This window comes from Rhipicephalus sanguineus, chromosome 7, assembly GCF_013339695.2.
Source record: "Rhipicephalus sanguineus isolate Rsan-2018 chromosome 7, BIME_Rsan_1.4, whole genome shotgun sequence".
In the NCBI taxonomy this organism is placed as follows: Eukaryota; Metazoa; Arthropoda; class Arachnida; order Ixodida; family Ixodidae; genus Rhipicephalus; species Rhipicephalus sanguineus.
The window spans coordinates 146,010,450-146,025,448 of NC_051182.1; the positions used below are offsets into that span (position 1 = coordinate 146,010,450).

A 14,999-nucleotide genomic window follows, 5' to 3' on the forward strand; every position below is an offset into this window, starting at 1 on the left:
TCAACGACAGTGTTGTACGCATGGACTGTGACAGATATTGAGAGATGGTTTCTACGGTGACTTCTTTTACAATGATTTGTGATCGACCATCGAGAGAGCGTAGGTGAATGACGCACGGGTTTTCAAAATGATCTTTTTTCACATGTTTAGCGGTGCTTCTACAACGAAACTGTTGACGCTACGCAGCCGGTTAGTGTAGCTGAAGCTGTCTGACGGTACGCAACTACGTAAAGACGCCACGCGGTTTTGCACAACGCTACGCCGCTATGTGCAACTGCCACGCAACGCAGGTGCTCGAAATGAGGCGTCAAAAAACTATTTATTGAAGACAACGTTTTCCTAGGCCACTTTCACGCGCGTTCTGTAACGTTGTACGATGATTCCAGCTGATTGTAATTTCTCACCGGATTATGTTACCGCATTTATTCGTATGCTGCCAGCACTAATCTTGGCTGTCTGTTGTGTAATGTTTGCCATATGATGGCGAACGTCGACCGGTATTGGCTATCAGCTGTTATATAACAGCCCCATCGTCTTTTGTCCACGTGTAAGATCTGTCCATGTGATTGCACAGGGGTGTTATTCTGCAAACTATTAAATACCGCCACATTGTCAGCTATGACTGGCTCACGAAGCGGCTTCGTCCTCACTGATGATTGGCTAGAATGTCAGAATGCAAACATGACGGAAATCTCGAAGGTGTGTGTGTGTGTGTGTGTGTGTGTGTGTGTGTGTGTGTGTGTGTGTGTGTGTGTGTGTGTGTGTGTGTGTGTGTGTGTGTGTGTGTGTGTGTGTGTGTGTGTGTGTGTGTGTGTGTGTGTGTGTGTGTGTGTGTGTGTGTGTGTGTGTGTGTGTGTGTGTGTGTGTCGGAGCTACGGTATATATGTGCTACCGCAAAGCTGGATGAGCTTACCTTGGGCGAGCCGGCCTCGGTGCCATTGGCGTCCATGTCCTGTATCTCGGGAAAGTCGACGAGATCCTCGTCTTCGTCATCCAGGTCGTCGAGGTCGTCCAGTTCGTCGCTGCTGGAGTCGTCCTGCAGGCCCGCGGCGCGCCGCTCTTCGCGTTCCTGACGCCGAAGCCGCTTGAACTCAAGGAACGACGTGGGCTGGCCCGGCAGGCAGTTACCGGACTCGTCGCGAGGTGGCGGCCAACGCCACTTGCCGATGCGCACAGTCTTGGCTCGTCCGTAGACATCTGCAGGGTGAATGTGGCACCGATGCAGATTATGATTGTAGGACCTCTTTATAACGAATCCCGAGCAGTGTAACGAAACAATTCAAAGACCCGTACGTGGCTATGTCATAAATATACCTGTAGAAAGATAAGGTCTCGAGAAAATAAACAATTGGTGTCTATACTAGCGAGCTTTCGCTATATTCCATGTTCCTTCTTGCACCCTATAGATTGACGAGATCTTAATCAGAAAGCTAGGAAAGCTTTTTTTTTTTTTTTTTTGGCAGCCACCCTGAACAGGCAACTCGGAGGTGGCCTTTTGGAACACAGACAAGCAGACACTGGACTGATTACATTTCATGGGCACAGTAATCCGGCAACACTTCGTGAAGTTCTGCAGTCCCATGGTTATACACCATGTTCTTTACTCAGAGTGACAGATGAAGGACTGACTGGCTGAAGGACTGACTCGCTAGACTAGGCTCAATGACGATCAATCGACCGCAAAAGGTTTGGAAAACTTTGGGAAAAAAAGACGCCCGTAAAAGCTTAGTCAAAATGTTTCACCCAACTTATGCGACCTCGACGCTTCTTTAGCCCTACACGTTATCCACCAAGGTCTGCGCGACATTTGGTGCGCTACCAATTTTGCTTCTTCAAGAACCGAGACTGCATCCAGAAAACGCATATAGCTGTCTTCTTAAAGGGTACCCACACAAATTTCTGTAGCTGAGTTTACTCCGCCCCACAGATCTCGAGTACACAGAGACGGCTCTGAGCAAGTGTGAAGCTCAGGAAATTATGATATTTTAATTTGATATCAAAGTCAATTTTCGCATGGCACACTTATTGATATCGGCACTAGCGCGACGTCAGGGTACAGCATCAATTCTGGTGACCTCACGCACCAGTATGGCTAATTTTCATGACGCCAGGAAGAAACCTTCAAAAATAGCCGTCTATGAAGCGGTCGCGGAAACATCACGATATCTTGTGCAAGCACGTGACAAGAAGCTCATGCCATTCCATTGCGTCAGGGTACAGTAGGAACCGAAACTAGCTTTTGAAAACTTTTAATTTTTAAGGGCGCGCTCAGTGCCACTCACGCTTATTAGTACATTTTCTAGGCTCTTGTGGGCTTGGCCCGTCATTTGGCTCAAAGAAAGACAACTGAAAATTTTCGTGTCAGTACCCCTTTAAAGAATGAACTACTAGCAGTGACGGACAGGCTACTGACCCTGGTACTTGGCCATGGTGGTTGGTGACATTGGCGGAAGTGGCGGTGGTGGCGGAGGTGGCGGCGGTGGAGGAGGAGCGCCCGACGAAAGTCCGCCACCGGGGGCGCCACCACCGTCCGCCTTGAAGCGTAGTTCGCTGAGAACGCTACCGAAAGCGTCTCTGGGAGACGCCCGAGTCGCCGCCGCCGAGGCTGCCGCAGCATGCGACGTGTGCGCCGCGGTCGCTGCTGTAGACGTCGCCGCTGGCGCTAGAAGTCGCTGCTGCGCGACCGTGGCTGGGTCAATAGTTGGGATGGACAGTGACAGAGGAGCGAGACCGGACATCGGAGAGCCCAGGAGTTGTTGTTGATGCTGCTGTTGGGTAGAGTCGCCCGCACTGGCGGCTCGGGCTAGGAGGCCACCGGCTCCGCCGGTGCCGGGAGGTGGAGAGGCAGCTGGAACCTGCGTCGTAGTCGCAATTGTAAGCATGTATTGTAGCGTAAAGGACCACAGCCACACAGAATACACACAGGTACACGACACAGGCGCCTGTGACGTGCAGTTACCTCCGCTCTGAATGGTAGTGGCTCTTGCAAAACAATGTGTCTGTAAGAAATCGCGAACTAGACACTCTAAGAAAAAAAGAAGTCAGTTGACTCTTTTTTGCTATAAATGTGACTCTTACGTGTGTAACGTTCTTTAGCGAGACACGTTGGCTCTTTAATTGAGAGGCGTGGGATGCATGACTCTCCAAAAGAGAGTCAACGTGTGTATTTAAGGAGAGTTATACATGCGAGAAGGAAAGAAGTGTTAGTGCTCATCTATACATGCGAGAGTCATATGTGTAGCAAAAAAGAGTCAAATGACTTTTTTTAGAGTGTAGCCAGCAATAAGTCATTCAGTTGTCTTAATGAGGCAGCACAGCCCGCTGATAAATGGCATCTCGCTTTGCCAGGAATTTCTCCTTGGTTCAAACTGACACGTAACTGATCATTGGGAGGGGCGTTCGTCCAGGAGCGGAGGTAAATAGGCTGACGATGATGGCGCTAGATATAATAGTCCGGTACACGTTTACAAAAACACTCACATGAGCTTGCATTCGACGAGCGCCATGCATCTTTGGAAGCCAACTGAAAGTGGCCCGTGGCTCGCTATTGAAAGGTGAGAGGCATTAACTCCGCTTGATTGCGACTGACTGAACAATAAGAGACTCATCGCGTTCTGACCTACGCATCGACACGCTTTCAACGAACGCTTGTATCCCGAACAATAGAGCGTTGAGAACATTGGAGAGTTCTGCCCATGCCGATGGGCGAGGCTGTTTATTCTCGTATGGCGTACAGCTTATTAGCTAAATCAAATGAATCTGCGATTTATTCAAATGTTTCGAAGCCATTTAATGTTATGCAACATTTTTCAAACATAACTTTCATTGCCTATACTTCACCGGGTGTATGCGTAAGCCATTTGGTCGTTCGAGGTTCTCTTGCCATCTAGTCTTAGTGTGATTAACTTAAGCTCTTTGACAATTCAGCTTTCACTGAACTTGAACGCCCCACTGGTGTTACAAATGGGCTGCAGACCCATGCATCTGATGTACGCTTCATTATCATGATATGATATACTAGAGGTATACTAGTATAACCATTTACAAACTTGCCCAGGAAGCATCTCTCTTGAACTCCGTTATCACCTTCAACCACTACCTGCCCGTGGCAGCCAACAGCCTTAAACATCGAAAAAGCTTAGTCGCGTTAGTCGAACGAGAGTAAAGTTTAGTGAACCACTAGTTCGCGACCCAAACAGTACTTATCTTACACCCATCCTGACAGTACGAGGGTTCTGCATGACCATTTTCAATATTTCTTTTCGTGACACCTTACAATACTAGAGCCAGCTTACCACAGATGACTGAAGTAGCTGCTGAAGTGCGGCACTCTGCTGCATCAGCTGCTGCTGTATTTGCAGGTTCTGCTGGACTGCGTTCGCGAGGAATGCTCGTTGCTGAAGCTGAAAAAGAAAGTAGGACATAACTTGACATAGCTTCTTTCCCGAATAAATCTCTAGTTAAACTTGACGCCAACGCCCGTTCACGGAAGTCTGACAGATCATATGACACCCAATTTTTAGCTTTGCTTCGCTTACGAAGAACCCGCGTTTGCCTAAGGTGAAATTAACGTGCAGCTATGCATTGTAAAAAGGGTTTCGAACCTGCATCATGTGCTGCTGCAGAACCTGCTGCTGTATCAGTTGAGACGCGTCCACAATCGGCACGGTCATACCTGTTGATAGAGAGACACGAATACGGCAATGAATCAAATCTTGCATGTTCCCGAATGAAATCCAACTACGCCAACTCACCAGAAACATTGTACAAGGGCAGGTTGTAGAGAGAGGCCGCATTCTGCTGAGCACCTGACCCACTGGCTGCGCTTCCTGCACCATTGAAACGGAAGGAAGCAGAAAGGACCACGCCACATTTAAATGAAATGCTGGAGGATAATGGTGTTTGAAGCAGTCGGCAATGGGTGAACAATTGAAGTCATGGTGCCTGGAGCCGATGTTTCAAGAAAGAGATTCGTCTCCGAGAAGAGTTACCGACAAAGGCCTCGACGAAGGCAGGTTTCGACGTTGGCTAGAAATGTTCGCTTCTGGTTGAGCCTTCTCTGAAGACGGTGCATTCTACGAACGAAATTCTACAGGCTGCAGTTTTCTGTTAAAAGCGAGCACGTTTCTCAAGGATACGATGCCGTATACGGGGGCAGCGTCTGAAGAGGCAACGCTTTACGTTACAGATTTGAGCGGGAGCGAAAAAGCAGTACAGTCAGCAAGCCATTTTCTCACTGGGGCTAATCTGAAAAAACAAAAACAAAAAAACGTTCTAATAAGGCAATCGAGCTGTGTCGGTGGCCTACGCCGAGTTTCGTGGTACAGGATATAGTGTACTAGCGCCTATAGTCGAGCAAATTCTAGGTATGACAAAACAATGAGGCAGACACACTGCTGAGCTACCTACCAGCTGTCAGGGGTCCCGTTGAAGGGCTCTGCATGGCCTGGAAGCCAATAAGGGGAGACACGAGTCCACTACCAAGACCCAGGTTGGCGCCCATTGTCAGCGCACCGCCGGCATTCTGCAAGAGTATAAAAAAGACAGGATTATGAGAATGGGAATTGGAGTCTAGTCAAAGGGTTAGAGCAGTGGTTCTCATATGGGGGTCCGCGAAACCAATCACCGAAAAAACAAAAAAAAAAACGCGCTTTTTTGGAGGCACATTATATCCCGAGAAAGCTGCTCCTTCTGAACTTTGCTATGTTCCACCGCATAACACTTTTGCATTGCGGCGGAGCTTACTTATGTTCCCCTGATGGCTGTAATGCTTTTGTTGCAGTTTTCTACGACGTATGCACGCGAGCATACTTTTTCTAGGCTTGCATATTTGAAGAGCAAACATAGCTAGAAACAGTTTGAATGTGGCTGCAGACCGCACAACTTAATGACAAGCTGCAGAGATCGATTTGGCGTGGCGCTTTAGTTTGACCATTCTCTGCTAGGTAAAAATAAAAGGCAGCTATTCCACGCTGCATACTGTGTCAACTTATGACTCCCCCCCCCCTCCCTTTTTTTTTCTCTCAGTACAAGGGGTCCCTCATCACTTCCATCGGTTCACAAGGAGTCCCCGAAACATCCATGACTGAAAACCACTGGGTTAGAGAAAACCCAAACTTCTTCAACCAGCGCTCGACTGTCGAGCAGTACCTGCGCGTCCATAGACGGCCCGTCTCCCTTGAGGGCCCTGGTCAGGAGCACTGGGTCCTGAAGCGAGCTCAAGCTGTCATCGTCGCCGTCCCACGCCGAGTCGTCTCCCCTGAGCGAGGCCGCGAGCGACCTGGCGTCGCTGAGTTCGTCGAGGCCGCCGTCCAGGAGCACCGGGTTGAATAGGTCGTCCAGGTATTGGTCCAGATCGGACGTGTGCGACGGTATGCGCACGTTTCGCACGTGTGACGCCAACGACGGGGCCTCGGACGTGTCCGACAACGCCGAGCTGCGGGCGCACTCCGACGACGACCCGGCGGCCGCGGCCGCGGCAGCGGCGCGACCGGCAAGCTGCGCCTTGGCCGTGTGCGAGTGAGGACCCTTTCGTCGTCCGGCTTGAATGGCTGAACCACCAGAGTACTTGACGTATCGCGTCGCGTCCGTCGTCCCGCTCCTAGCGTCGACTTGGGGGCTATCGCTGCGGTCCGAACCCGGACGACCGTTGAGCGGCGAGTCGAGCATCAACTCGCTAGCGGTCTCTGAAGCAGAGGGCGGGACCATGCTGCCCCCGGTACTCCGGGAGAAGTACCGCTCGTTGAGGACCGACGCCGAGAGGCCCCAGGAGGTGCCTCCGTCATCGTCGTCGTCGACGTCATCGTGGTGAGAACGTCCCGAGGGCGTCGTCGCCGCCGTCATGCCGGCGGCGTCGTCCAGGTCCGGTCTGTGGTGGACGGTGGCCACGCATCGCTGCTGCCCGCCTCCGGCAGAAGTCGCGGCCGACTCGGCTCGGGCCAGCTCGAAGTAGCGGCCATTGAGGGCGCTTCTCTTGGAGAGGGCGCTGTCTGGAGGTCCTTCGTCCAGGAGGTCTTCCATGGACCGAGAGCGGGCGTGCGAGGAAGAGGCGACGGAGCGACCGCCCAAGCGGGAGTCACGGCGGTCGAGGGAGCCGTCTGCCCCTGCTGTGTAAAAAGGAGATTGAAATGAACGAGGTGCGTACTCTTTACACGAAATCCGAACAATTGATACACAGAATTTAGTACGAAGGAAGAACTGCTAAGAAAAATGACTGGTCATCCTCACAGCCGTTTGGACCACTTTACGGAGTTTGAAATGAAGCCATCATTTTATGGGCTCCAGGGATCAGCGTGGTCCCACAGCATTTCCATGTGACCACGGTAAGCCAATCACGCGCAGGCAAGTGTGGGAGACCGTGATGGTGAAACAGGGGGACGGCGGCTCGATGACGGAACGGCACTTGACACATTTTATCTATAGTCGGATACCTATTAAGAAGTCCGGACAGGTTCCTCCACACACGACCGAAGAGTGACAGCCGATCGCCTCCGCGGCTAAAGAAATAGTCCCGCTCATGCACTCGGAAATGCACTAAGAAGGCGGGGTCACCGGCCGTCAGGCTCATGACGTCAGTCTAGAGAGCGCGCCCATCGGTGCAGGCTTGTGTGCATTCGCCTTTGAGGACGAAATGCCCCGGACTTCTAAACTTGTATCCGAATATTAGGACCATAGTGACACGGTTCTCGAATTCTCACCAGAATTCCGAGGCTGCGACTCTATGGAGCGACGCGAGCGCACTCCATCCATGCGACCGGCAACGCCAATAGCGGCAGCGGCCGCCGCGGGAACGACGGGTGGCGGCACCGGTATGGGCTCCCGAGATCGGCTGGGTGCCTTGCGACTGGACACGCGTACGGGAGGTGCCGGAGGGGGACTGGCCACGTCCGCCGGGTCCACTTCGTACGTGTTCACCCGACTCGGGTGGTGAGGCCTGTGCAGTGAAAAGAAAAACACGAACGTCAAGACAAAAAAATATTGAGCTGCGAGATTTAATCATATCATACAACACTACAAATTGTAGAGGTGCGTATTCCAACCATCTCACCGAAAGCTAAACAAAAAGCAGTCTGTATACTGGCGGCGGTCACAGACCAGAACTTATCCGAACCAGGTGATTTTACGCCTCCTTCACCCAGACATGCAAGACAGGTAACTGCAAGTACTGTGGTTCCATAGAGCCACTCGACATGTGAATGTCGAGGGATAACACAATACTGGGGATGCAGCCTCTAGCGATCGCCTCCGCGCGCGCTGGGAGACTGTGTTGTTCAGATCTGCCCCTGAAGATCAACCTTGGGCTGTCCAGCGGGCCGAGGAAGCCGCCAAGACTCAAGAACCCCTGGCCGTCACCTAGGCGGGACCTTTTGCCCGTCCCACAAAGTCGCAGGACCTTTCAATAAAGTTATTTGAGTGAATGAGCAGGAAAACAAAATACTGCACGATACTGATGGCTATTGGAAGATACGTCATTAACGCCCGCTGAACAAAGCCGTCGATATTAGGATACATTATTTCTTAAAATATTCCAGCGCTACTTTTGACGAGGGCAGGGCAGAAAAGTGCATGAAAGGAAGGCGCTATGACCAAATAACCACGCAACGTATTTTGCTAAGTCGTCATTGGGACTTTTCAATTATTAGCCTCTGACAACCATTAACTATCATAGGCACTGCATACGCAATGTTCACTGGTTGAAGGCACCGGCTCGATCGCACAGGCCAGGAGTGTCAGGGATAATAAACAAAGAGGCCCAGTGAGAACGACGTCATCCTGGAAGCAGGAGTCTCAGAATCAGCAGCATACACCTGTGGTTTTTTGAAAGCAAAAGCCTTAGGTGCCTCATCAAACGCGAACAGTGGTCGTCGGCGCCATCGTCAACACGAGGGATTTATCATGCGATGACGTCACCCCATGACGTCATCAAGAAGTCACAGGTCGCAAAAATGTGTGGCTTCATCATATGGCATAGTCGCTTGGTCAAATGTGGGCCGATCCCGGAGGCACTGCAAAACCATGCGAGGTGCAGAAAGCTTCCAATGTCGCCAATCCCGGAGGCAGTTCAAAACCACGTTGGGTGCAGAAAGATTTCAGGACGGGGAGGGGATCAGTACAATCGACTGGGAAGAAAACAAGCAGAAGACTCGAAGGTTTTCGCCTTCGAGTCTTCTTACGCATGCATAAGAAACCGGTGACTTTTTCATATCCTAATTTTTTTCCACGTGGAATGCGTAACGTCGCACTGACGTCGTCAGGGGCATAGCTAGAAATTTTTTTCGGGGGGGGGTGGGGGGGGGGTTCAACCATACATTACGTATGTTCGTGCGTGCGTTTGTATGTGTGCGTGTATATATACGCAAGCAAAACTGAAAAATTTTGGGGTGGGGGGTTGAACCCCCCCCCCCCTGGCTACGCTCCTGGACGTCGTCTTCCAGACGTCTGTGTGGAGTAAAGCCACTTCACGCTCTTTACGTGGGCAACGCGATCTCGAAGATGCCTTCTAAGCTGTCGATGCAGACTGCCTACAATGAGAGCCACAGTTGCAACACACACAAGGCTTGTTACCATTATAAATACGTGTCTGACCAAGAAAAATTCAGATGGAAGTTAGCGCTTGCGTGTGTCGCATTCATTTCGTCCTTTGTTTCACAATTTTTTTTTTTTTTTGCGCAAAGAATAAATCACAGATTGCCACCTAGCCCGAACATGCACATTGCTAAGTTACACACTAAGACAATCACTGAAAAACTCAAAGCGTCCCTTTCGAATTCGCCTAAGACGACGCGAAGGCGAAAGCCGTCTTCTTCTAGTTATCAGTCGACCTATTGATCCTGCCCCGCCCCCTACCGAAAGCCTTCTGCACCTACGTGGTTATGCACTGCCTCCAGAATCGGAGGCATTGCAGGCTTTTTGCATCTCACCTAGTTTTGCATTGCCTCCGTGATTGGCGCACTTTTGAGCAAGCGACGATCTCATGTGACGAGTTCATCATGTGACGTCACACGTCACGAAATTTTTGGCGATCAGTGACGCCTTGATGACGCCATCCCATGACGATTTTTTTTTTTTTTTGCATCACACGTTTCGACGACGACGTCGCGGGACACTGACGCCGTCGACGGTCAATTTTCGCGTTTGATGAGGCATCTGAGGCTTTAAGATAGCACGGAGCACTCACGACGTCTCCGGCACAGGCGCCGCTCCACGGGGGTCGTGCGAGACGAGAAAGTACGCCTTGCAGACAGGGAACGCCGGCGGCTGCTCGGCCTCCGAGATCAAGTCCAGCACGTAGTCGGCGCCGCACAGGCCGTACGTGGTGGACTCGCCATGCTCCAGGTCTACGGTCCAGCCGAACAGGTCGTCGATGCCGCGCGCCTGGATCAGCGGCGCCGCGAACTCCTCGCCCGTCGTCCACGAGTCCACCGCCACCATGGAAGGTTCCGAGGCTGCACGTATTGTTAGGGGGAAAAATCGTTGGTTGCATACTAATATTGGAGCTGCTAATGGCTCTCGTTCAGTACATACATACGCGCGGAAGTTTAGAGACAGTTTAGGGGCGTCTATAGTCGGATACAACCTTAGAAGTCCGCGGCATTTCCTCCTCAAAGGCGGACGCATACAAGCCTGCACCAATGGGCGTTCACTCCAGACTGACGTCATGAGCAGGACGGCCTTTGGAGAAAATTGCCAAGCGCATGAAGTGGACTATTTTTTGAGTCGCGGACGCGATCGGCCGCCGTGCTTCAGTAGTCTGCCATGGGCGGGGCCACTCCGGACTTCTTAAGTTCTATGCGACTATAGTGGCTAATATTTACACAGGAACGCGCAATCAATCAATCAATCAATCAATCAATCAATCAATCAATCAATCAATCAATCAATCAATCAATCAATCAATCAATCAATCAATCAATCAATCAATCTGTTAATCAACCAATAAGTTCAGCTCTTAATCAATATATCAGTAAACCCGTTAATCAATCGATGTTTTATATCAGTGTTCTTAAAAGGGAAACTGATCGTATTAACGACTGCTCGACAAACCGCAATAACCAGAAGGCGCCCAAACTACAGTCGGCTACAACCTGAGAATAGCTACGAGCTCCGCCCCCGGAACTGCGGCTCGCCTGCCATTCATCTCTGCAAGAAAGTCGTGCTAAATCGTTTCCGTTCTAATCATGAGAAATATTTTTTTTTGCCGCTAATGTAAATACTACGCGTACTAACAATCAGAAGTTCGTCATCTCTGCTAAAACATTAAGTTTGGCTGACAGTGATGACGTTATCTTTGGGGAAATGCCGCAGGAAGTTTATGCTTCCGACGGAAAATCAGCGACACTAACCACACTAACATGCGTCTATTTGGGAAAAATTACCTATCTGAAATGCGTCGAAGGTTCTTGACGTCACTGAAATGAGCAAATGCGATTGGATGGGGCATCTATGCGAAATCTCTTCGGGTGGGACAGCCACTGCTGTGGGTGGAGGCTATATCTGTTCTTAGGTTGTAATCGACTATAGGCAAGTGCAAAAATTATGATTCAGACAAGCACGAAATGTGATTTAGAGCGATATAGCAGCCACGCCCTATTGAATTGTTTCGTACGGCCATTCCAATAATTCCGTATGGTTCCGTAAGAATCTTACGGAAACATATGGAAAATATATGGAAAGTATACGGAAAACGTATCGATTCCGTATGGAACATATAGAAAGATTGGAATGGCATACGGAACGTTCCGCAGCAGATCCTCTGTATTCTATGTTGAAAATGGCCACGCGTCACCACGTCGTTGTATCGGGTCATATCACTGTACCGAGGTAAGCACCCACCGTCGTGGAAGGCAGCTGGCAGCGCCATGCGGCACTTCTTGGCGTTCGCCTGCCACTCGAGCATGCAGGGCGGGTAGGTGCGCGCGTCCCGGCCCTGAGATCGAAGCAGCTGCTGCTGGCAGTGCCCCGCGTAGCCGTCCTTGTCTCCGTGGTCCGACACGTACCTGCGCATATGCACGGGCACGAAATTGAAGAAATTAAATAAAAGCTAACTATACGAAGAACAGAAAAAAAAAACAGTTATTCGCCGTTGAATTCCAATCCGAAACACTGGGGGTATTGATCGAGGGCTCGTTTCTTGGTTAGGCCTAACCTAATGAAAACAACAGACAATCAACCTAAGGAAGGCGCAGAGGAGATTATTTGTGTGTTTTTAACTGTAAAAACAGTTCGAAACGCTTCATTGCTCACTCACAAAGCGCATGCGCAGATGGCAGAAGTGGTGACGATTAATGAAGAGCTTTGCGCGAATAATTAGAACATCTGGAGGGTCTAGTTGGTAGATTGTAGTAATCGATTGTGAACTGCGCTCAATTAGGAAAAGCAGAACACGAAGGAAGACGCACAAAACAGATGGATCGGGGAACCGGTTTTTGTGTGTCTCATTTCGTGTTGACATCTTCCTAATTTCATTGCGCGCGGTGCGTAACGGAAAAGGAGCGCCCCTTACTTTAAAGAACCATGCAGGAGTGCAGGTCCATCGTGTTATTACTCTATACAGTAGGGTTCACATCTGTGAGCAATTTTGCTCTGAAAAGGAGAGACTAATGAACAATATGAAGAGGGTTACTCCACTGATGCTGTGACGGCATTGTGTTTCCGGAAAATGTGCGGATGATTCGCAAAGAAGTGACTGCTTTTACGTTGCCTGCAAGAGGCAGGTTTAAGGTGCTAGATGGTGAGACGTACTGCATGGAAATAGTCGCTCAGACGGAGCAATTGCCGGCCAGGTCTTCCAGGCTAACCCCGCCTGTGGCAACATCACCACAACCACCACCGCCATCATCTTTACCTAATTGTGCGCAGTTCACAATCGTTTACGCAAGCGCACTGATTCAAGGTAAACGCGATATTCACGGAAACAAAACTAATGACATATATAACACATACGTACAGCTAAGAGTGGAGGGTCTGGGGACTTCAGTGACGTCACATACACAGGCGGCTCTGTCGTATGTACTACGTAGGAGCGTCCAGCAAAACACAAGGCGTTTGCATGCTTGGACGAGAAGAGGCACGTGCGTGAACACCAGCGGCGAACGTGAAATGACGCTTCACGCAGGACCTTTATCGCCCGCGTCGTCTTGCTTGCCGTCCTCAGCGCATTCATATACGACACGCCGAGGAGAGGCACTCGCGAACCGTTGCATACATGCGCAGACAACGTTCTGGCGTTGTTGGAACGGTGTTGAAAACGGAGAGAGGGGCTAAAAAATCTGCTGAATCATTCGGTGTTACTACTAAACATTAATTCATCTGCAATTACAGGACTCCCACCACCGTCCATAGTCAAGCGTGTAAATTTGTACACACATTATATAAAAAAAGATTTTCAAAATTACTACCAGTTCATTTCACGTTGAAGGGACGTTCAGGTGAAGTAGTTAAAACCCTGCGTTGTCTGTGTCAAAGTGTGGGAAAGAGACAGCCTAATTGTGTGTCCACAGCACGTAACGTAAATACCAGAGTTTACATAAGTAACCGTCTCGCTGTCCACGCAAATAAAGTATAAATATGTTTAAACGAATCTAACAAACCAAGCTTCGGAAGCGGGCATGAATTCAGGCAAAGCAAATCATATACTGCAACTCTCCTCAATGCTGTCGCGAACGGGCACCTTCACCTTCAAACCTTAGTTGTTATGACGTCTTGTGTATTTACTTTCAGTACGCTTATTCCTATTGCTGGACTGTTTTTAACCTATGCTAACACCCGCATCATTCTGCATTTTTACGCATGCCGTAACAATACGTCCCACTGACAGTGTCTGCTTCGTGATCTCCTTCCGTACTACAAACATATTTTGTCATAATGGTTGTTCTAAAATCAGAAGAAAGTCCCAAATTGGACACCTAAAGTCATGACTCAGTGGTCTAGAATCCTCTAATTATCTATTGCGGAATAAAGTTGTTCTAAAATCACCATGAAAGTAGTAAGGTAGATCGCTTGAAGTGCTCAACAGCACTGTTCATCCGTTCAATTATCTCCTGTGACTCACTTGAGCAGGTACTTGTAGAGTAAGGGAGACGGTGCGAAGCACCCGAGGCAGTTCGCCATGAGCAGCCAACCCCTCTGGCGGTTCGCTTCGTTGTCGTTCTGCCATGTCTGGTTGGACAGCTGGCACAGCAGCTCGTCTCGCATGGGCCTCTCCTGGAGGGCGCGCTGCACCACGTAGTCTCCCAGCACCCGCTCGCGCCGCCCGCTCAGGTGGCCGTCGTTCATGAAGCGCAGGATCTGTGACGTCGTCAGTGCGACCAATGCTGTTAGCCTCCAAGAACGTGTACATAGCTTAGGCGTACGCTAACGACGATGCACGCTAATCATCGCACGCTATAATAACTAATAATTTGTACACTAGCAAAAACGTTCACAGGGTAATGAACACACGCTAATGAACCTCCCCGAATGTGTACAGAGCTCGGGCGTGTGCTAACGACGACGTACGATAATCATCGTGCGCAACAACATCCGTGCATTAATAATACGCTAATAACTTTCATGTAATAATAATAGTGCGCCAACTACTTTTGTACTGCTAGGATTTTCGTACGCTAATAACATTCATGTGCTAATATTCGTGCACTAATAACTTTCGCGCGAAAACAAGTTCCTTAAGCTGCTAATCATACGCTAACATGTTTCTTGCGCTAATAAACTTCCTATATGTATACACTAAAATATCGCACACTAATAGATTCTGTGTACGCTAACAATCATGCGCTAATAACATTCGAGCGCTGATAAATTGAGTACGTTAATAACTTTTGTATGCTTGGTTTAGTCTAACTATAGTTTCAGTCTAGTTATACCTTAAAGGCTTACGCAATTAAAAATACATTTGAGCGACCATTTTATCTGCAGTCGGATACAACTTTGGAAGTCCGGAGAAGTCCCGCCCAGATGACCGAAGCACGGCATCCAGTCGCCTCCGCGCCTAAAGAAATAGC

At 49.6% G+C, this 14,999-nt stretch overlaps 1 protein-coding gene across 1 annotated transcript in view; it reads right to left on the bottom strand.

The window, feature by feature from the left end:
• LOC119400191 (unconventional myosin-XV) overlaps positions 1 to 14,999 on the bottom strand; it is a 110,002-nt gene that overhangs the window by 42,592 nt on the left and 52,411 nt on the right. Inside the window, 11 exon segments of the mRNA XM_049417996.1 lie at positions 914 to 1,197; positions 2,414 to 2,855; positions 4,296 to 4,403; positions 4,605 to 4,675; positions 4,755 to 4,829; positions 5,410 to 5,524; positions 6,151 to 7,106; positions 7,698 to 7,933; positions 10,178 to 10,445; positions 11,833 to 11,996; positions 14,051 to 14,286. Of these exon segments, the coding sequence (XP_049273953.1) occupies positions 914 to 1,197; positions 2,414 to 2,855; positions 4,296 to 4,403; positions 4,605 to 4,675; positions 4,755 to 4,829; positions 5,410 to 5,524; positions 6,151 to 7,106; positions 7,698 to 7,933; positions 10,178 to 10,445; positions 11,833 to 11,996; positions 14,051 to 14,286 (2,955 nt within the window).